The 22,456-nt window shown below is 45.2% G+C and overlaps 1 protein-coding gene across 1 annotated transcript in view; it reads left to right on the forward strand.

Moving 5' to 3' along the window:
• Positions 1-813: 813 nt before the first annotated feature.
• The window catches only part of AFAP1 (actin filament associated protein 1), a 160,323-nt gene continuing 138,680 nt past the window's right edge, over positions 814-22,456 (forward strand). The window contains exon 1 of the mRNA XM_018554969.1: positions 814-867. Coding sequence (XP_018410471.1) covers positions 849-867 — 19 coding nt within the window. The 5' untranslated portion in view covers positions 814-848. The remainder of the gene's footprint in view (positions 868-22,456) is intronic.

Here is a 22,456-nt window from a genome sequence, read left to right on the forward strand (position 1 = left end):
GTAGGGATCAGAGATGAAATGACAGTCATGGCAGTGAGTGTAGGGATCAGAGATTAAATGACAGGCATGACACTGAGTGTAGGGATCAGAGATGAAATGACAGGCATGGCAGTGAGTGCACGGATCAGAGATGAAATGACAGGCATGACACTGAGTGTAGGGATCAGAGATGAAATGACAGTCATGGCACTGAGTGTAGGGATCAGAGATTAAATGACAGGCATGACACTGAGTGTAGGGATCAGAGATGAAATGACAGGCATGGCAGTGAGTGCAGGGATCAGAGATGAAATGACAGGCATGACACTGAGTGTAGGGATCAGAGATGAAATGACAGTCATGGCACTGAGTGTAGGGATCAGAGATGAAATGACAGGCATTACACTGAGTGTAGGGATCAGAGATGAAATGACAGTCATGGCAGTGAGTGTAGGGATCAGAGATGAAATGACAGTCATGGCACTGAGTGTAGGGATCAGAGATGAAATGACAGGCATGACACTGATTGTAGGGATCAGAGACAGATGCCAGGCATGACACTGAGTGTAGGGATCAGTGATCAGAGCCCCTTTGTTTGTACACATACTGCACTCACTGACAGTCAGCCTCTGATTCCTCTTTGTTCCTGGGTGCCCGCCCCCTGGCCGTGCTGGGCTGTGATTGGCGTCTGGGGGTGTCAGTCAGGTTGGAGTGGGACATGCAGGCTATGTCCAGGCATTGCTGGGCTGGGATAACGCAGCTGCCGCTCGCTTACCGGATCTGCAGCCTTTGTTAACGGCTCCGGGACCCCTTCTCCTCTCCGGGACCCCCTTCTCCTCCCCGGGACAGCTGGATGCAGCAGATCAGCCATGCAGAAGCACTGCAGAGGTAAGAGGAGCCCGGGGATGTGTGATCGGGGGATGTGTGCCCACCCGGAGCCCGGCTCATGTGCTCAGACAAGGTGCCAGCTTCCTGTACATCAGCCGAGGGGGTGACAACCTTCTGCCTGACTGGGATGGTGATCTGTCACATGTGTGATGGGCACCCAGATGATGACATAGCCCGGGATTGCCAGTGTAGTCCCAGCATTGGTCCCTGGAAGTCACTGTGATCATCAGATGTCACCAGAGGTACAATGAATGCTGAATACAAAGTCACTCCTCTCATCACTGAAAGCATCTGTGTTACCAATGAATACAAATGTCATTTATTTTATATGGTAATGTGGTCTGCTGTGTGTATGCGGATATAATATACCGTAGTATCGTATATTATAGTACAGTGTATGTGGATCTTGTGTAGTATGTAGTGTATGAGGATCTTGTGTAGTATATAGTATATGTGGATCTTGTGTAGTATATAGTGTATGTGGATCTTGTGTAGTATATAGTGTATGTGGATCTTGTATAGTATATGTAGACACTGTATAGTGTATATGTAGATCTTGTAGAGTGGGGATCTTGTATAGTATTGTATAGTCATAGTGTATGTAGACAATGTATAGTGTATGTGGATTTTATATATTACACTACGTGGATCTTTGTATAGTGTATGTGGATCTTGTATAGTATAGTGTGTGTGTGGATCTTGTATAATGTACTGTATGCGGATCTCATATAGTGTATGTGGACCTTGTATACTGTATGTGGTTCTTGTATAGTGTATGACTTTGTATGGTGTGTGTAGTGTATGTGCATCTTGTATAGTGTATGCGGACTTTGCATAGTGTGTAGTGTATGCGGACCTTGTATAGTATAGGTCCCTTGTGTTGGTTTTATTTCCCCCTCCTGTGTGAGCAGCCTGATGGGGATTGCCGTGCAAAGCAGAGAGGGCCCCGCGTGCCCGCTGTGGCACACGTGCCATAGGTTCGCCACCCCTGTCCTAGACCAATATAAGCACTTTGCTCTTGCAGCGCGGGGGTAGCCCTGCTGCAAGCGCAAGGGTTAATTATTTTTTTTTAGGCTCCTCGATGTCTAGCACAGCACAATAGTCTACTATTGTTGTATCTTCTATAATGCTGATTGGTTGCCCTGGGCAACTGCTCCAGATTTTGCCTGCTCCAGTTTTGATAAATTCCCCACCAATGTATCTAATTCTCTGTCTGCCCACCATGCCACCCTGCCCCTGGCACAGTCACATCTGTGAACGGCTCTCTGGCTGTAACTTTTTTCTTCCCTGTGAGCGCCGAGCCTGGACGCGGCCTCCTCCCTCTGATTGGTGGAAGCCCGGGCTTCGCTCAGCGCGACGTATTTCAATTTTTCCTTTGGGAATTCTGTCCTCGCGTTGGAAAACAGCAACTGAATGAATTGTGTAACGGACGTCGCTGTGCTGCCAAGCTCTGTCCTGCAGATGTGTTTGGCAGCCAGCTGGTTAACGCTATACGCGGTGTATAATGGACCCGTCGTAATGTCATTACCAGGCTTTGCGTCTTCCTCTCATTTCATTTATTCCATTACACGTGCGTCCTTCGCTGCACGCGGACAATCTTATTGCCGTTTAATGAAGTGCTTTATCCTGCCGGAGCTTTCCTGCTCGTGTTTGCGGCTTGGGATGAATCGTACGGCTGCTTTTTTCTGATCGTTAGAATGCTCCGTCGCGCGGCAGCGGTATAACCCTGGCAGCCATCTTTGGTTTGTGTGTAGTCCATAGGAAAGGTCAGGAGCTTGTCAGTAGATCTGGTTCATAGATTTGAACACAAATGGCATTCTTTAAAGTGGAAAATCCAGCCAAAAGTTGAATCCGCGGTTGTAATGTGTACATGTGAAGGGATTGGCTCGCCAAAACGTTTCAAATCTCTTCAATCACTGCTGGGATTAACGCATGCAGGCCACAGGGTGACACCGCCTTTTAGAGTCTGCGGCTCTACAGTTTACGGTGTCACCTCTAGACTGCTCACAGGAATATAAATGAGCATCCTTATGGTAGTCAGGACTCTGTCATGCACATCTTGGACAATTTCCTGAAGCCAGGTCGCCGCAGCCCCTTAGAGGAGAACTATGGGGTCAGGGCTTTTCTCCATAGTTCTCCTAAGGGTCACAGGAGAACACAAACTAGCGTCCTCCAGTCACCCAAAGCTCGGTATATATACTGAGACGCCGCACCCGGTGCAGATCCCGACAATACTGTCTGGATCCACTCAGCTGCCGGATTGACAGCTGGATCTGCCTATCCAGAGGCAGAGCTATCTGTACCCGCCCCTTCCCCCATCCATTTCACCAGTCAGCGCTGGAGGATCGGAGCAGGGAGGGGGGGGGATCCCTGTAGGGAGCCGTGAGTGACAGTCACCGCTCTCTGCAGGGAGATGATCGAGAAGTGAGCGAGCGCCGGTATGTGTTCTCTCACTTCCCGATCTATTGAGCCGACGTGTGACTGACGGCTTCATTGTCACGGGTCGGCTCGAACTATGAGGCTGAGTGAAAATCGCACACCTCATAGTTCTCCTTTAAGCATTGCAGCTGGCGCCTAACTTTTGAGTTTTTCTCTAGTTGTTGTCAATGAAGCTGGCTCCTAAAAAAAAACAAAATCCTGCTGGCTCCTGGATTGGGCTTCCTGGCTCCTAATTTCCATATTAATTTGTCTACCCCTAGCTTACCACCTATGGTACATCATCGCAGAGCCAATGAGGGGAATTTATCAAAACTGGAGCAGTTGCCCAGGGCAACCAATCAGATTCTCTCTTCAGTTTGTTCAGTTAAGATTTGAAAATGAAAGAGAGAAGCTGATTGGTTGCCAGGCACAGCTGCTCCAGATTTTGTCTGCTCCAGTTTTAATAAATTCCCCTCAATGGATATATTAAAGGGTATCTATGGTCAAAAACTAAAAATAAATCTGTATTTCTATATTGAAGTTCTATCCCACTCCTAATAACCAAATTGATCTAGAAGTTTATAAACTAACTTGTTAAAGATGTCCATAGGATGTACTTCCTCAATGCAAGGACACAATTTCACTCAGCCCTATGAGTATGCACTTCCGTGTGTCAAAACCCACAGAGCCTGCTTTCTGCACTACAACTTAATGTCTAAACAATGTAACATTATCATTGCTTGCTGGAAGCATTGCATGATGGGATATGTAGTCGTAAGAAAAAAAAAATATATTTAATGAATGTCCTCCCTTCCATATATACATTTATTTATTACAGGTATTTATATAGCACCGACATTTTACGCAGCTCTTTACATAGTGGCACATTCACATCAGTCCCTGCCTCAGGGTCCATTCACACCACTCCAGACCAGACCAGATTGTTTCCTCAGGGGCGTAACTAGAAATCACAGGGCCCCATAGCAAAATTTTGTATGGGGCCCCGTGATTTCTAGTTATACCGCTTGCAGAGCTCACTCGAGATCCCACTTGAGGGAGAACCTGCAGAGCCCACCACAGGACTCTCTATGGTGGGCTCTGCAGGGTCACCCTCAGGTGGGCTGGTCGCACTCCTTACCTCATCCGTTGCCGGGCCCGCCTCCACTGCCGGTGACGTCAGAGGTTCGGGAGTTGATGATGTTGACAGAACACCGGGTCCAGCTAGCTCCACCGCCGCTGCCCGCTCTCATTGACTCTGGAGACGAACGCGCTGCTGCACAGATGATCTGAACAGCGGCGTGTTCGTCTTCAGCCGCCAGTGAAAGCCACCAGCAGAGGATCCCATAGCGACCCAGGCGGCCCGCACGGCATCTGGCCAGGCCCCACTGTGCCCCAGGCCCCAGGCCCCCTATGGTGATTGTTACGCCACTGTGCATCCTAATGTATCCCCATGCTATTTCTGGCCTCTGTTCACACCAGTGCAGTCCGTTCCAGACCAGACCAGACAAATACTGCATGTCTCATTTAGTCTCGTCTGGAAGGCACTAGAATGCATACAAATGCATACAAACGCACTGGAACTCACCTGAAAGCCTATTTTAAGCTAAGAAAATAAACAAAACGGCTCAGAAACGCCGGAAAACCAATGCATTGTGTTCCAAATCTGGTCCGGAAAATGGTGTGAACCTACCCTCAAGGAGCTTACAATCTAAGGTCCCTATCTCACATGCATACATACGAGGGCCGATTTAGGCTGGGCACACACCTTACAACCATTGCAAGACTTCTGTCTTGCGATGGTTGTAAGGTACTTAAAAAAACGTACGATCTGCCTATGTTGCATAGGCAGATCGTACTTGCGATGATCGCAAGCCACACCCGCAATGCCGAATGGGCAGTGTGCGCTTGCGGCAGTGTGCGGCTGTTATCGTACGGACATGCCACAAACCCGCCGAACATCGTACGATGCTCGGCGGGTTTTCAAACATGTCCGTAAGTTTAAAGTCGTGCGACCTTACAGTAGTAGAGGTCGCACGGCTTCCACACACCTTACGATCATCGTACGATCGCGGGATTTCCCGCGATTATCGTACGATAATCGTAAGGTGTGTGGGGACCCTTAGACAGGAGCCAATTAACCTTCCAACATGTCTCTGGTGTGTGGGGGGAAAGCAAAGTCCCAGGGGGAAACCCACACAAGCACAGGGAGTACATGCAAACTCCCTGTAGATGACCGGGATTTGAACCGGGGACCCTGAGTGCAAGGCAGAGGTGCGAACCACTAAGCCACCGTGCTGCATATATCTCACTTGAGCAAATCATTTTCTTTTTTTCTGTGGCCATTAGCTTTGAATTATTAATGATTGGGCCGTTCCATATGGTAGTACAGGCTAGGCTGTTCTTCCCACACTAACATATGTCATCCCTTGGGGTCTGTGATTGTCTTCATGACAACAAAGGTCCTCGACTGCCATAAGGGGAGGATTGGCAGAACAAAACCACAACATCCCCTGAAATACCATGGGGCTCGCTGCTGCCTGAGGTCTAATGGTGTCTGCTGAATATTTCATATAGTGTTTGTTGACATGCACTTCAAGGCCCATTGTTGTTTTATGGCGTTGTTATGTCTTCTATTCTTAGATTGCATTTATTTAGTTCCTTTTATTCATATAGCGCCAGGCTATTCCGCAGAGTATTGCGTGGGCTGTATGTAGGTTGATTTCGTGTTGTCTTCCATTTGTTTTCTGCGATATACTATTTTATGCTTAAGGTTAAGGCTTTTCCCCATAGTTCTGCTTAGGGTAACGGAAGGACACAAACTAGCATCCTCCCGTCACCCTAGGCTGCTGCTGCTCGCGGTATACGGAGACGCTGTAGCGGATCCCGACAATTATGCCGGGATCCGCCCAGCTGCGTGACTGACAGCTGGCTCTGCCTATCTAGAGGCTGAGCCCGCTGTACCCGCCCCCGTCCGTTCCGCCAGTCAGCGCTGGCAGATCGGAGTGGGGAGGGGGGAATCCAGCCCCTCCCCTGTCACGGCAGAGGGCTACGACAGGATCGAGAGGTGAACGAACGCCGGTATGTATTCGCTCACCTCCCGATCTACTGAGCCGACCTGTGACAGTCTCATTGTCACAGGTCGGCTAGAACTATGAGGTGAGTGAAAAGCACTCACCTCATAGTTCTCCTTTAAGTAAAAGATCTGCAATCGATCAATTATTTTTCAGCATGATCATTGTCGGGGCTTGAAAAATCCATTTGGCCTCTCTCTCTGTGGACCCCTCAGCCGGACAAGTAGCTTCCCGTCCTACCGTTGTAATTAAACGGCCGCAAGCGCTCTGGCGTCGCTTGTATTAGCCGCTGCCACTCCCGTTGCAGTCCCAAGACCCGCTGTGCCCGGTGCGGCTGGGACCGGCACGGCTGCTCAGTGACTGGAGATCAAAGGTAGATCGGTACACAATCTTTCTCTGATCTCCTCTCCGTCCCCGAATGCAGGAAGTGGTGTATATTACATCACTTCTGCATTCTGCTGTCACTCTCCAGCTTCAGAAGCTGGGGAGAAGCTGGTGAAGCAGATCTTTGCTTCATCAGCGTCTCTGGGGGTCCCTAGGTGATATTAGGGGTCTTGGAGACCCCTAATGTCTCCATAAAGAGGACCTGTCATGTAAATTGTCTATCACATAGGGGGATTCTTAGCCCCTCATGTGATGGCAACAAAGTTAAGTGTTAAAAAATAAATAAAAATAGAGTAATAAAAAAATTAAAGAGGCTTAAAAAAAAAAACAAAGTTTTTTTTAAAGTCTCCCGCCCCCCCATATACACACGCACACGTGCGTCGGGTGCGCCTACGTGTGAAAACGACGATTGCATCGCACACGTTACATATCGCCGCGAACGTCTGAGTGTGAGCAATAATTTTAGGGTCATTAATCACTGATAACACTAAACTGATGAGCAGTAAAAGCGTTTAAAGCGTCGCCTAACAACTACTCTGAGTATGCCCCCTTAATTACCATACTGACCATAGTGACCGTGGCATACCTCAGGTCAAGTTTAGGTAGGGTCATTAGGGTCATCGTCTTCATTTCCAGGTACGTATCAGTGGGGCTCTGACTACAAATGTTTTTTAAAATAACGTAGGGAAAAAAATTTTTTTTCCCAAAAAATTTACGCTATTTTTTTCATTATATAGTAAAAAATAAAACCCCTCCCCGTGGTGATTATTTACCTCCAAAACAAAGCTGTGTGTGTCCCTAAAAGTGTTAACATAAACTGCAAAGCTATAGTCCGGTCATGCTGACTGGCGACATTTTTGACTGACTGGTGAGACACCCTAACATTTTTCAAGCCCTGATCATCGTGAATGACGCCGAAGGTTCACTGCACTCTATTATTGCCAAGCGTGCTGGGATCAGGACCCTTACATAGTATCTGGCAGCGCAATTCTATTATTTTTTTTTGAGTAGTAAGACGGTAAACAAATGTGTATGTAACTGCAGGTGACATCCATCCATTGACAACTGCAGAATCTCTCATTCTGGCCGTACACAGAATTTTGGCCAGCTGACGCAATTGGAGTTCTGTTTGTTAGACAAAAGTCGATTTGTGATTCAGTCTTTGTTGGAGGAGCTGGGCTGAAAATTGTCGGCCGAGCTGTGGCTGCAGTCACTGTTCGGGCTTTCTAGAAGCAGCAGGCGCCAGCTGTTAGAATACAGTAGCCTGGCAAAGGAGATTTCCCCATCCACAGTGCTTTTACTCCTTCAGCACACTCGGTTAAGCAATAAAAAATGCCAAGTGCTCTTTGAGGGCAGGAAATGATGGGAATGTGCACTATGTAAAGCACTGTGTAAAAGTCGTCGGCGCTATATAAATACCTGTAATAAATAATACGTTTATGTCCAGATTTACAAGATGCTATTTAAAGCTGCCACATGAAGGCTGGAGCTGCAGATGGGTTTCCCTGCTGACCTGCTGGTGTTTGTACAATTGTCAGGAATGTGTCAGGGTAAAAATAATGGAGCTGCCATTGCCTACTTTTTAAAGGTTTGAGCTCTAGGGCTGTCATCCTCATCCACTGACTTTCTGACACAGTGAGCTTTACAAGGGCACTAGGGCTGTCGTTCTCACCCACTGACCTTGTAAAGGTTTGAGCTCTATTGTTGTCATCCTTATGCACTGACCTAGTACAGGTTTGAGCCCTAGGGTTGTCATCCTCATCCACTGGCCTTGTAAAGGTTTGAGCTCTATTGTTGTCATCCTTATGCACTGACCTAGTACAGGTTTGAGCCCTAGGGTTGTCATCCTCATCCACTGGCCTTGTAAAGGTTTGAGCTCTATTGTTGTCATCCTTATGCACTGACCTAGTACAGGTTTGAGCCCTAGGGTTGTCATCCTCATCCACTGGCCTTGTAAAGGTTTGAACACTAGGGCTTTCATCGTCATCCACTGACTTTCTAAAGGATTGAGGCCTAGGGCTGTCATCCTCATCCACTGGCCTTGTACAGGTTTGAGCCCTAGGGTTGTCATCCTCATCCACTGGCCTTGTAAAGGTTTGAACACTAGGGCTTTCATCGTCATCCACTGACTTTCTAAAGGATTGAGGCCTAGGGCTGTCATCCTCATCCACTGACCTTGTAAAGGTTTGAGCTCTAGAGCTATCATCCTCATCTACTGACTTTCTAAAGGATTGAGCCCTAGGGCTGCCATCCTCATCCACTGACCTTGTAAAGGTTTGAGCCCTAGGGCTGTCATCCTCATCCACTGACCTTGTAAAGGTTTGAGCCCTAGGGCTGTCATCCTCATCCACTGACCTTGTAAAGGTTTGAGCCCTAGGGCTGTCATCCTCATCCACTGACCTTGTAAAGGTTTCAGCCCTAGAGCTATTATCCTCATCCACTGACCTTGTAAAGGTTTCAGCCCTAGAGCTATCATCCTCATCCACTGACCTTGTAAAGGTTTGAGCCCTAGAGCTATCATCCTCATCCACTGACTTTCTAAAGGACCGAGCCCTACGGTTGTTGTTCTCATACTTGTTTCACTACTTAGTAAGTCGCTGACCGAGAACAAGGATGCCTTTGGTAAAGCTGGGACTCCTGATTATGCTAATTTGGTCCAGGTCAGAGTCCTGCTATGTAGTGAAATAAGGATGAAGATGAGAAAGCCTAGTGGGCAATGGCAACCCCTATGTGTCTGCCATGACAGCCTTCCAGTAACATATTAGCATGACATACAAGACATCCCATACAAACTCCATGCAGATGGTGACCTAGCTTGAACCCAAGACCAGGTCAGAATGTCATTCACTTAGCCACCATGGTGCTGTTCATTTATTTACCAAGCCAATCAAATCTATAGAAATCTAGCGCCAGGCCAAGGAGATGTCACCAGGTCCTAGTCCATACGGCCCAGCTGACAAATATCTGTGCCCTTCTTCAGTATGGATGAGATACGTGGCAGCATTGTGCGCCTCCCTGGTCTTCTGTATACAATCCTGGAGGTTGGAGAGTCTGGTTTCTGTAATTTGATGATAGGAGGGTGGTTTGGGCTGGAATGGCAGTGAAAAGAGTTTAACCTTCAACCCAGAGGAGAAATCACCTGCCTAAAGGCAAGACTGGGGCCGGGGAACAATGGGGAGTGTGATTCCGCCTGTCTGCAAGGCATGATAAGCATCTTAATCCAGAAATGCGCACTGCTGAAACAACACAGGATCCTTCCTGGTGCAGTTTGTTTTTACAATGAGGAATATTGTGGAGTCTGAGCAGTGTGACTGCTAAGAACTAAAGCTGGCCATACACTGGTAGAACTTCATTCAAACATTCATTCTAAAATTGTTCATCATTGCGTTCCATCTCGCCATCATTGAGTCAGCTACATTCGTTGGAGAACTCCTCAAATCTCCAACCAGACTGGCTACTTGAATGGAATCCCAGACTTATTAAACCGGTTTCTTTCTACGTAGCTCATGCACATTACCATATATATGTTTTTCCCCAAACAAAATTCACAATACATTTTCGTTCATTCAGAAAAGAAACGAGAACAATTTTTGATTTTCCTTATCGCTACAGTTGAAAACGAACACTGATTACACTCCACTTAGCATTGCAAAATTCCAAAAAATGAACATTTTCGAATGAAGATCTACTGTGTGTGGCCAGCTTATGTATAATCAGGACTCTACAACCAAGTCACCCTTTGTATCCGTGATTCTTTAAAGGAGAACTATGAGTTGAGTGATTGTCACTCATCCTCATAGTTCGAGCCGACGTGTGACAATGAAACTGTCACACGTTGGCTCAATAGATCGGGAAGTGAGCGAACACATACTGTCGCTCGCTCACTTCTCGATCATCTCCCTGCAGAGAGCGGTGACTGTTAGTCATGGCTCCCATCAGTCATGGCTCCCCACAGCGATTCCCCGCTCCGATCCTCCAGTGTTGAGTGGAGGAACGGACGGGGGGGGGGAGGTGGGTACAGCTGCCTCTACATAGGCAGAGCCCGCTGTCACTCACGCAGCTGGGTGGATCTCGACAGTAATGTCTGGATCCCCCTCCTCCCCGGCTGCGGCAGTCTCCGTATACCGCGAGCTGTAGCTCGTGGTATATTGAGCTTTGGATCACAGGTGCCTTGGCGCGGCTGTGCGGCTTTCACATTTTCTGCAGAAGACGTGTATCTAAACCTCTGTTTTTAACCTTAGCGGTGGCTGGTGGTGAGTGTGCTGGGAAACTTTTTGCTGTTGTACTGTGTAAAGTCCTTCCATGTGCAGCCTGCTGTAAAGCTGGTGACGAATTGACGAATGCCATTTGTTTTGCTTGGATCACGGGAGGATGCTAGTAAGGGTCACGGGAGGACATATAAGAGAACTATGGGGAAAAACACTTACCCCATAGTTCTCTTTTAAGGTGCCCATACACCTTTTATGATTATCGTCCGAAAAATGAACGCAATCGGGTTTCGTACGATAGATAGGCCAGTTGATGGGAAGTGAACGATCACAATTGCTGTACAACTGGCTGAATTTCATCTATCGGGCAGACTGGAAAGCTTTTCTTTCAAACCGAATGAAAATTGATGGATTAGTGGCGTTTTCATGCGAAAAAAATTGCAGCAAGAACACTGCACATGCGCAAACGAAAATCCGTTCTGTCGATCGACAAAATTTGTTGAGTTAGTATTGCCAACGAGCGACAATTGAAATGGACATTGGTCTGTACATGATGAGCTATTTGAGCTAAAATTGAATGAGGGTTCTTGGCAGCAACAAAGATTTCCGATCGAAAGGTGTATGGCCACCTTTTAGGCTGCTAGGCCGGACAGGTCCTAATTGCTAATTGTAAAAGGGTCTGCACTGTCTCCTTGGCTTTCTACATGCAGGCCTCTGTACTGGCCTTTCTCAACCACGGTGCCATGGATGGTGTGCCTCCCGGCCTCCTCAGGGTTGCCTTAAACTTTTTGTGGTGGTGGGACTATGGTGCAAAGGGGGCTCCTGGTGTAAAAGGGGAACTCCTGATGTGAGAGAGGGGGGGAACTCTGATATGAATCTGGGGGGCCTCATCATGGGGTCCCCCATAAAATCGATTACATTTTAGACTAGGGTGTCTTTAAAAATGTTCATACTTTTAATGGGAGCTGTGACAAATAAAAAACAATTTAGGGGCCTATTCACACGTGTGCGTTTGTGCAATGCGAGCTAAAACATGCATGTTAACACACATTGCCAGATTGCATTTGCTCAGAGTTTGCAGTAAATTGTGAATAGCAGAATATTGTACAGTAGAGCCCAACACAAAACCCACCGCAGAGCATCACAAGGCATAAACTTGCGTTATGTCGTTATTAAAATTAAAAAAAAGGGGGGGGGGGGGGCATGTATGGTTTTCATCCATTGTGTTTTAACGCAATGCACGTGAACGTGTGCCATTTAGTGCATTAGCACGTGTTCCACAAAAAGCTTACAGTATGTGTCAATGTGCTTTTTCTGTTAGGCTTGCTCTGACCTTGCCCATTATCAAATGTACACTTTTGTCTGTGATTCTGGTACTCTATATAATAGTTATTCCTACTATAGGCGCATGCACATGGCTGCCTGTGGTGGTACAACGTAAATTCTGGCGTATGTCCTTCACCAGGGAGCCACAGGTGCTGCATACTGTACAGCCTCCCATAGAAGTCTATTGGTGTATGTGCCAGACTTGCGTAAACACCTGCGTTTGGACTGGCACACAACCCCGGAAGCGGACTATGTTAAGGGTTGTGCGTCTGTAGGCATGTGAGCATTTATTCAAGCCTGGTGTATACCCGTGTACAGCCCTTGACTCCTATGGCAGGCTACACGCAGCATCTGTGACTTCCTGATAGGGAATATACGACAGGATTTATGTCGCCAAAGGCGGCCGTGCACCTGAACCCTAATGGCCCGTTTACACTGAATCCCTTAGCATCCGTTTTTTAATGGATGCCAACGGAAGGCAACCTAAAAAATGGATGTGAATGGGACTAGTTCACATCGCTCTGTTCCATTGTGTTGTGTTGCAGTGCGCTAAAAAAATAAGTTGAGCATGATCTGCTTTTTATTTTTTTTTAAGCGCAATGTAACGTGACGCGACAAAAACAGACGTAATCGCAACACAATGGAATGGAAGTTAAAAACAAAATACATAGATGTTTGTCTACTCGGGACATGTTCATAGAGATTTAAAAATAAACAAAAGCAAAAAACCGCAATGGAAGTCAACGGAGGTTGTGATTGCAAGTCAACGGACCTCCATTAACTTATGTTTTAGGTATGATTTTGCTGGGAACTGGCCCTTAAAGTTACACATAGGAAGTATATCACTTTGATTCCTTGTTTCTTTTAAGTGAAAGGAAATATCTGGTTCTTGTGTGCAACTCCAACAGTTTTCCTTTCTGACCTGATTGATACGCGCTGTCATTTAACTTTACCTATTAATGTTAAGCCCTACGTGCCAAACATTCCACACTTGAGTATGTTCTTGGCTTCACATATAACAACATGCAGTTTAATCACTTGTTATTACATCAGATTGCACATTATTGACTTTAATTACAAGAACCTGCATGCTTGGTCCTGTCACCGCCAATGTAACTTGTGTTGAGCATTGTTCTCAGTGTTATCACCATATTCTGTATGCTGACTGTAAAGTGTGTACAGCTGTTCTTGTAAGTCACCAAACCTTATAATCTGATCTGTTCTATAATTAGGGGACAGATTTTCTCTTCTAAAAATACGCACATTTCCATGGATATGGAAGTGTCCAGAAATTTTCAGTCTGTAAAAACGTGAACACTAATAAAGGCTCATTTGGGCCCATTCACAACACATCCAGATCATCTCCAGACCAGACCAGATTGTTTCCGGACACAAAATGCATCTTAATGTATCTCTATGCTATTTCTGGCCTCTGTTTACACCAGCGCAGTCCGTTCAAGACCAGACCAGACAAATACTGCATGCCTCATTTTGTCTGGTCTGGAATGCACTGGAACTGCGGCAGGTTCACACCATTTTTCGGACCAGATCCAGTCCGGAAAATGGTGTGAACCTGCCCTTAGACAAGGGTTGTTTTCCTGCATTCGACGTGAAATGTACATGACACACGGAAGATTCCCAGGTACTTATTTGACGTAGTGTGGATGACGCAAAAGCCGAATTTTACCTCCCCTCCTTTGGACACAGCAGGTCCTGTTGAAATACGGTTGTATTGCAGGCAAAGCAGGTCATCCTTTTGCTGCACTTTGATAATGAGCTTAAGAAACGCTACTCTCAAATGTAAAAGGCACCCTTTCACAACACCTAACTACAGGCTGGGTATAAGGCCACTTTCAAATGAATGGTCCGTCTGTCAGTTCTTAGGAGGATCCGGTCAGATGCCCAATGTAAGTCTATGGACAGCCGGATCTGAACGGACGGGTGTCCGTTTACATCTGATTACCCAGGCCAGATCCGGAAAAACAAATGGATCAGAATTCCGTTTTGGCAGACCTGAACTTGGTGGACCAGGGGTAATCTGATGTAAACAGACACATCCGATTCCCCATAGATGACCCATGGGGTCCAGTCATTTCAGTTTCCGATGGAAGAAAAAACTGAATTTTTGTGTGGATATGAAAGTACTAAAGAATTGTTCTCATATAAGAACCATCTACGAATGCTAATTTGCTTATGCATCACACTGAAAAAAGTATTTTTTTTGTCTTGAACTCCTCCTGCAAACCAGCAGTGCACTTCCTGGCATGTGACACTACCTACGTAGGCACTCCTATTCTGTAGCCTCATAGCTATATATGCAGTGTGAGATCATACTGTACATGTGACATCTGAGATTTAATGAAGTCATTACCATGCTGCTCACTGTTCTCCTTCACAGAGAGGAAGTTGTACCTGAGGGCCTTCAGTGCAAGTATTTTCTTGCGTCTGCATCATAGGTTTTGTGGATCTGCACTTTTTACACCTTCTTCTGTTTTATTATTCCACTGGCTATCAGTTCACAGTCCTCAGGATTTATGAACTCCCATCCAAATAGTTTTTTGTTCTTGTGGAAAATGCTAAGGCTCTTTGTCACATTTTATATTGTATCCTGCATGGTCATCAGTATAAGATAGGAACTTGGACAACAATAAGTGATTGGGGAAAAAGTTGGGTTTTTTATTGCCCCATTCTAAAGACTCCATCTATATTGACAAGATGTAAGGATAATTCCTCTCAATGGAGATCTTGGCAGAGGTTTTAACACAGGGGTGGACAGAATAATATGCAACTCAAGCCAGTCTGTCCAATCCAGTACCCAGCAGGAATTTTCATCTTCATTGACAACTAAAGAAAACCATTGACAGTTAGGCAGCTTGCTGTAATTGGCTACCTGGCTCCTGTGGTTTGTCCAGTCCTAACCACTTGGTATTCTATCCAGAATTTTTTTTTAAATGAGCTCCGCTATGATCATACTTAAATTATATTTGGTGGTAACCTTGTGCGTAAGGCAGTTGTAGCTGTATTATGTACGTGTAACAACAAAACTGAGTACGGTAATACTCTTCAGTTTTTAGGACGAGCTTCTTCTGGTTCGAGAAATCCTGCTATATAATGGTTTAGCAAAATCCTAAAACAAATGTGCAATTAAGATAACAATCTGTGAAAGTTTATGATCCTTCAGTTCTCACCCTCTCTCATTCCTTATCCCATTCTCATGTTATTGTCTGTCTCTCCTTTTATTGCCCTCATTTGTTCACTCTCCTCCAGCTTTTCTTAATTGCAAATTTGTTTTAACATTTTGTTAAACCTCTTTGTATGAGTACTGCTTGGATTTGAGCTTCCTGTACTTTTCTAAGGTGTTCACAACAAAAGAAGGTTTTGGCTTGTCGACTCTGCAGCTCTTTAATGCTTGATAAATCTAATGCAAACGTCAAAGGGAATTTACCGCCAACAGATTCAATAGACTCTGTTGGCAATCATTCTCTTTTTTTTCTTATTATGTTTACTTTTATTTATGATGGAAAGTTGATCAAAAGTTGTTAGAATTGCCTGAATATCACTTTGTGTAAGCCAGCATTACAGATTTTATTTGAGAATTAAACATTAACATGTATAACCTTGGGGCGGTTTTGTACTCCGGTGCTTCTCACGATGCTGTTGTTTTTAAGGACAGACAGAGTTGAATGATGCCTTCCTACACCAAGATTACATAGGTGTCCACATACAGAGAAGGAATTGGATAAAGGAATTTATCTGTGGTTTCTCAACTTTTTGGATGCCCTTGGTGCCCTCTGGTTGTCCCTATGTACATCAGTAACTACGTATCATCTGAACCGCTTGTTAGCAGGGAGCTGTAGCTTACTGCAACTTTCTGCATCCATGTCATTGACTTAATTGCTCTATTTTATGGTGCCATCATCTATAATAGTGCTGTACAAATTGAGCATACACAGGGGTTACTTCAATGGCTTACAGGCTATCGGAGATTTTTATTGCTGGGGTCAAAAGCGGGCCATTCACTGGTACAAAGTCAGCAAGACTCGGCCGACCTTGGACCAGTGTATCGCCAGCCCTAAATATCCCTGATAGCCACTAAGCCGTTGAAATAACAACCAGTGCATGGCCGAGTCAGCACCCCTCCGTTCGACAATTTTTTTTTTTAATAGGCTCTTACTGTAGGAGCTGGTTCAACAGTTCTGGGTCCAACAGCGACTGCAGCCAATTAGCTGAAGCCACTTCTCTAGCATTCTGACAGTGGCGCACACAATTAGTCTGGCGGGGGGATTGGCCCATCCATGCTGTTTATAGTGGATGGCGAATCAAGTGTTTTTTTTCAGGGCTAAATGAAAAAAAAACAATCAGTGTATGGACTCAGTTCTCCCCAAGAGCCAACAAGTTGGTATGTGGTTTTTTAAATGTTTTCCTTCCACAGTCCAAAGACATACTCATACTGGTAGGGTAGTTGGCCAAACCAACCTAGCCCTTGTGTATTTGTCCCAGTGACTGTATTTGGAACTTTGGGCTCTGATCTGAAAAATGCTTGTGTACTTCACAAAGCTCTGCAGAATTTGTTGGCACAGTATAAAGGAATAAAATACCATTGTACAATACACAAATACATGAAACACTAGGAATGAAAACTCTGTCAAAAGGAATTTACATGGGAGATGGTGAGATTTGGCAGCAGAGTATCTGTAGGTCATAGATTTCATCCTTATCACATTATGTATCCATTTAGAACATAAAAGGTTACCTAGTATCTCCTGTTTTTCATTTTATTACCCATAGCCTCTAAATGTATGTACATCTTTTTAGATAACCCCTTTCTGTCTTTAAATAATAAAAATGTACCTACTGAAAGCCACTCTTTAGCTATTTAAAAAAAAAATCTCCCTGTAAAGGAAAGGTAAATACTTACCAGTCCAGCCACCTACGCTGCTAATCTTTGCTGTGGTGGCTAAAGAGTCTTCAGCATTCAACACTTACGGGATTGTTTTATGCCTCGTCACTGTCTGCACTTTATGGTTCCTTCCACTGGCCCCTAGGTCACTACACGACACAGTAATGATGTAGGGGCCGACAGAAGGAACCACCATGCACAGAGTGGGACCAAGCATGGTAGTGTGTTGGAAGCTGAAAATTCTTCAAGCTTATCTCTTCAAGACCACGAAGGCCAGTGGTGCGGCAGCGGGACAGGTAAGTATTTTTTTTTTTTTTTGGTTGTTCTTTAAACTGGCAACAGGGATGTTTTAAAGTCAATTTCTCCACATGAAAATCAGTCTGACACCAGGGTCGGATGGCAATTAGGCCCCATTCACACTGAGCGACACTCGCCTCGAGCGGATTTCCATGCGGCGGGATAGCGCAACTGTTCGGGCGACCTTCACCGTCGGGCTGCATTCAAAAATAGAAAAATTGCGCGACATACGCAAGAAAAAGGGTCCTGCTGAAGCTACAGCGACGGGCGACATGGAGCTGTACATTAGAACAGCTCAATTGAATAACATTGGCCGGCGACTTCTCATGATATCGCGCGGCAAAAATCTGCGATATCGCGGCGGAAATCTGGGGATTTTCCGGCTCAGTGTGAATGGGCACTTAGGCTGTAATCAGCTGCCCCCTTCCCTGTTATTTATGGTGACATGATTCGTGGACAGCAGCTCTGCCTTTACAGGCAATACACTATCTGTGGAGGGGCTGCCACTCTTAATACTAAAGAATGGGAGAGGTGAGAAGGAGCTTGCAAAACACAGGCAGACATTTTTACATGAGGATATGAAGAGGAATGCTAACAAAAAAGTAAGTTTGTGGGTTCTTACACAGCAGCTGCATACGCCGTTTCATGTACACTCGGTGCACATTGCTGGCACATATGTTTTTTGTAAAATACCTCCGCAAAGATGGAAATGTGCTTTTTTTTTTCAGCATGTTAGTTTTTATTGATAGAATAAATGAGGAAATGTGCTTTAAAGTGTAAGTGCCGTTACACTAATTTTTTTTTTTTTAACTCCTTGCCCCAGCCCAACTTCCATCCACCAGTTAAGCTAGCCATACAAGGATCTTGGCCAATTCCTGCAGTCCGCACCCACCGCAGAATTCGGTTTTCAAATTCTTGCCCAAACAGTGACTGCATCCTTCCCTACACGAATACAATAGCCGGCAGAGGCGATTTCTACATCCATCCACACTGTATAGCATCAATGGGGTAATTGCATGGTTTTCTTTATAACTGTGTACGGCTAGCCTTGTGCTCGCTTGTGCCAGAGTCTGAGATCTCAGCTTCGTGGCCTCCTTGTCAACGCACATCTGCTTGTCAAAAGTTGCTGCTGAAAATAAAGCAGCTGTTCAATATTCCACCTCTGCCAATGCACAATCTCACTAGAGGCACAACAATGGCAAATGACAGGAATCTACTATTATTATGAAAGGGTAGTCATTAACTGCCTTTCACACAAAGCACAAAAGCATATTATCTCTTGTTAACTCCATTAAAAGAGTGTGTTCCATTCACCTATCAGTCACTATGCCTTTCAGTAACAAAGCCTTTCACTGTGTTGACACTCTTTAGAAAAGGCAGCACGTGGAGCTTCTAGCTAAGTGAATGGAATCAGGAAAGAACTTTGATGGTGAACACTTCTCCTGACATGGAGGAAAATCTGACTTTCCCTTCAGCTGCACATGTCCAGGTGATGCCTAGCAATGCACAGAATTTCCACTCTCTGCACAGTGTACTTGACATGCATGGACTGGAGAGAACTGTATATGTTGTAGCCAGTGGGCATTTGTAAGCAAAACCTGCAATTATATGTAAATATAAGAAAAAAATATTAATTTGTACATCTTCATGGTTCTTCTTGTCTGATCTATGTCCCTAGTTGTCATATGTATATGGGTTTATTTAATAATAATCTATATCATAAGGGTGGCCATACATGTTTAGGGCTGAAGGAGAGAAACATGGATGGCGGAATCTCCCGCTGCCAACTATTGTATTGAATACCCAAGCGGTAATTGCAGTTGTTTGGCTTCAGTCACTGTTCAGGCAATGATTTTCCACCCGGCCCATTCTTGTACTGAAGTTTGTTGAGCCGTGTGGGGCCCATGAACAGCTTTAGAATCAGAAGAGCAATAAAGATGATGAAACATTTTCAGTGTTGGGATAAAGCAGGGGTGGACAAATTGATATGGAATTCAGGAGCCAAGCAGTCCAATCCAGGAGCCAGCAGGATTTTGTTTAGGAGCCAGCTCCATTGACAACTAGAGAAAACCTCAAAAGTTGGTTGCAAGCTCTCATTTTTTTAGGTGCATTGGCTACCTAGCATCTGGGATTTGTCCTTCCCTGGGTTAAAGCATAGCAGTTCTGACTGGGCGGTGGCACCTTGTACAGTAATACCTCGGTTCGCAAACAGGAAGTTCAGCAAAATGTTGCTTCCTTTTGCAAACTCCACATCCGGTGACGAACGCGACCGCTCGCATCTTCCCCGCTCTGACACGTGTTCATGGCTTCCTCTAGTCGAGATCTCGGTCACAGACAGACCTGTGCACGCTTGCTGTGAAGCTTTTTTTGTGTGCTTTTTAGATTTCATTTGGTTCACGACCAATTTGGTTTGCAACCTGAACCGCCGAACAAATTAAGTTTGTAACCGAGGTACCACTGTACTTTTTAACTTATGAACATGAGCCTGCGGGTTAACAAAAATAAATTTCAACTTAGAACATACATTTTTCTCAGGCTATGCAAATTCTACAAGTCACTATTTGAATAATTAAGCATGCCCTCTTTTCCATGTGACAATGCTCAGGGGTGCTGATAGGTGGGGGTTGTAAATTGCCTGTACCACATGTAAAAGGAGAAAGATATGGTCATGCTGGTCAGAGGCACATGCACCATCTGACACTCATCGCCAGCTCCTCCTCTTATGAGGATATTCTCCTAATGATCTTTCGTACTCTAGTTGGATTCCGGCATTCCACCTGACATCCCCACTCCTACCCCTCATCCTTCTTCTCCCTTGTCTATTTCTTCCCCATTTCTCCTGATCTCTTCTGTTTCAGCCTCCTCTTGCACCCCTCTTATCCCTCTACTATATCTCTTTATAAGCGTATCTTAAGATGTAAGGCCGCCCACCTTGATGGTACGGCTTACTCTGAGCTCACAAATGGAGACCTGAGCCGCCAACTTGATGCTGGACCCCAGTCCCTCATAGGCTACCTCTTATACCCACCATCTCACCAGTTCGTCTCCCGGACGTGCCCAGAGAGACCAACTTTTTGCTCACATGATGTACCTCCTTAGAACTTTATAATAAACACCTATTATCCTGTCATAAAGTCACGAGCAACTCCGTACTGCAGTGTTTTACATTGTTCATGCATACTTATGCAATGTATGGTTTGTTACTGCTGTCATTTATCTTCTGCATAATAAAAATTCAGATGAGAAAAAAAAAAAGGAGAAAGTAAATGGTAGCATTGGGGGTGTGGGAGATGAGCCAGAACCTGGAGGAAAGGTACATGCTGACACTTTTATTATTGGCTATTTTCTAGCCGTATTTTCTAGTAAATCATAGCACAAAGAATGGGAATTATCAGGCAGGCTGATGTTAAAGCTGAAGTTGTATCTGCTTATATTTTGCCTTCTCTGACTCCCAGAGGTAGAGGCATGGTAGGATTTGCAGTTGCAGCACAACTGGAGGGTTGAGGTTGCCTACCCCTGAGATAGATGATGCTGGATGTCCTCAGCCAAGAAATTATGTGGACTCTGTCTGACGTGCTGCTGCTTCTTATGCGCATTCTGAGAAGCTTGGAGTGTGCAGTGAAATCGGAATAAACATTTTCAGTACAGGAGAGGAGCCGGTACAACTGTGCAAGACTGAAGGTAAGGCTGGAGTTCAGCTTGAACCATAGGTCCAAAATGATTAAATATATTTTACACAACACTACTAGAAGTACCTAAATCTTTCTTGATATTGGCCTCCCCTGTACAACAACAGTTTCTAAAGCAAGCAAAATACGTTCTTGTATTATACGGGGTCTAGACTCCAGAGATAGAGACATAATCCTGCCCCTGTACAAAGTATTAGTAAGACCTCATCTGGAATATGCAGTTCAGTGTTGGGCACCAGTTCACAAAAAGGATGTTATGGAACTGGAGAAAGTGCAGCGTAGGGCGACCAAACTCATAAGAGGCATGGAGGAGCTCAGCTATGAGGAAAGATTAACTGACCTGAATTTGTTCTCTCTGGAGAAGAGGCGATTAAGGGGGGACATGATCACCATGTATAAATACATAAATGGTCCATATAGTGAGCTTGGTGCAAATTATTCACGTTAAGGTCACTGCAAAGGACAAGGGGGCACTCTTTGCGTCTGGAGAAAAAGAGGTTTAACCTTTTGCATGTGGAAAGGATTCTTCACAGTTAGAGCTGTGAATATGTGGAATAGACTCCCCCAGGAGCTAGTTCTAGCTAGCTCTGTAAATTGTTTAAAAAAACATTGGATGTATTCCTAAATGCACAGAATATTACTGGATATTGAGTTATTATAGGTATATTAGGCATCAGAGATTGTTGATCCAGGGAGTATCCGATTGCCTTATGGGATCAGGAAGGAATTTTTTTTCCCCCCTGTTGGAGCAAATTGAACCATGCTTTATAGGGTTTTTTTTTTTGCCTTTCTCTAGATCAGGGGTCAGCAACCTTAAACACTCAAAGAGCCATTTGGACCTGTTTCCCACAGAAAAGAAAACACCGGGCGCCACAAAACCCCTTTGACATCTAAAATGAAGATAACACGGCATTTATCGTTTTTTACCTTTTATGCTATGAATAGCATGTATAGGTATATGTGGGCTTGTTAACGCACTGGACTCTGGGCATAGTAACGCACTGGACTCTGGGCTTAGTAACGCACTAGACTCTGCGTTTAGTAACGCACTGGACTCTGGGCTTACCTGAGACCGCGCAGAGCCCACCTGAGAGTGACCCTGCAGAGCACACTATAGATCCTGCACAGCCCATCTGAGATTCTCTATGGTGGGCTCTGCAGGGCCTCAGGTGGACTGGTCTCCGGGGTCCCTTTTCCTGTACCTCCTCCCAACTCCTCTTAAAGCTCTAGATCAACAGGGGTAGCTGTTGGCATAGTGTTCTGTTTAGGCTTTTTTTTTCTCCGTATCTCTATAGG

The sequence above is a fragment of the Nanorana parkeri genome, unplaced genomic scaffold, assembly GCF_000935625.1.
Source record: "Nanorana parkeri isolate BGI_ZX_2015 unplaced genomic scaffold, ASM93562v1 scaffold180, whole genome shotgun sequence".
Taxonomy (NCBI): domain Eukaryota; kingdom Metazoa; phylum Chordata; class Amphibia; order Anura; family Dicroglossidae; genus Nanorana; species Nanorana parkeri.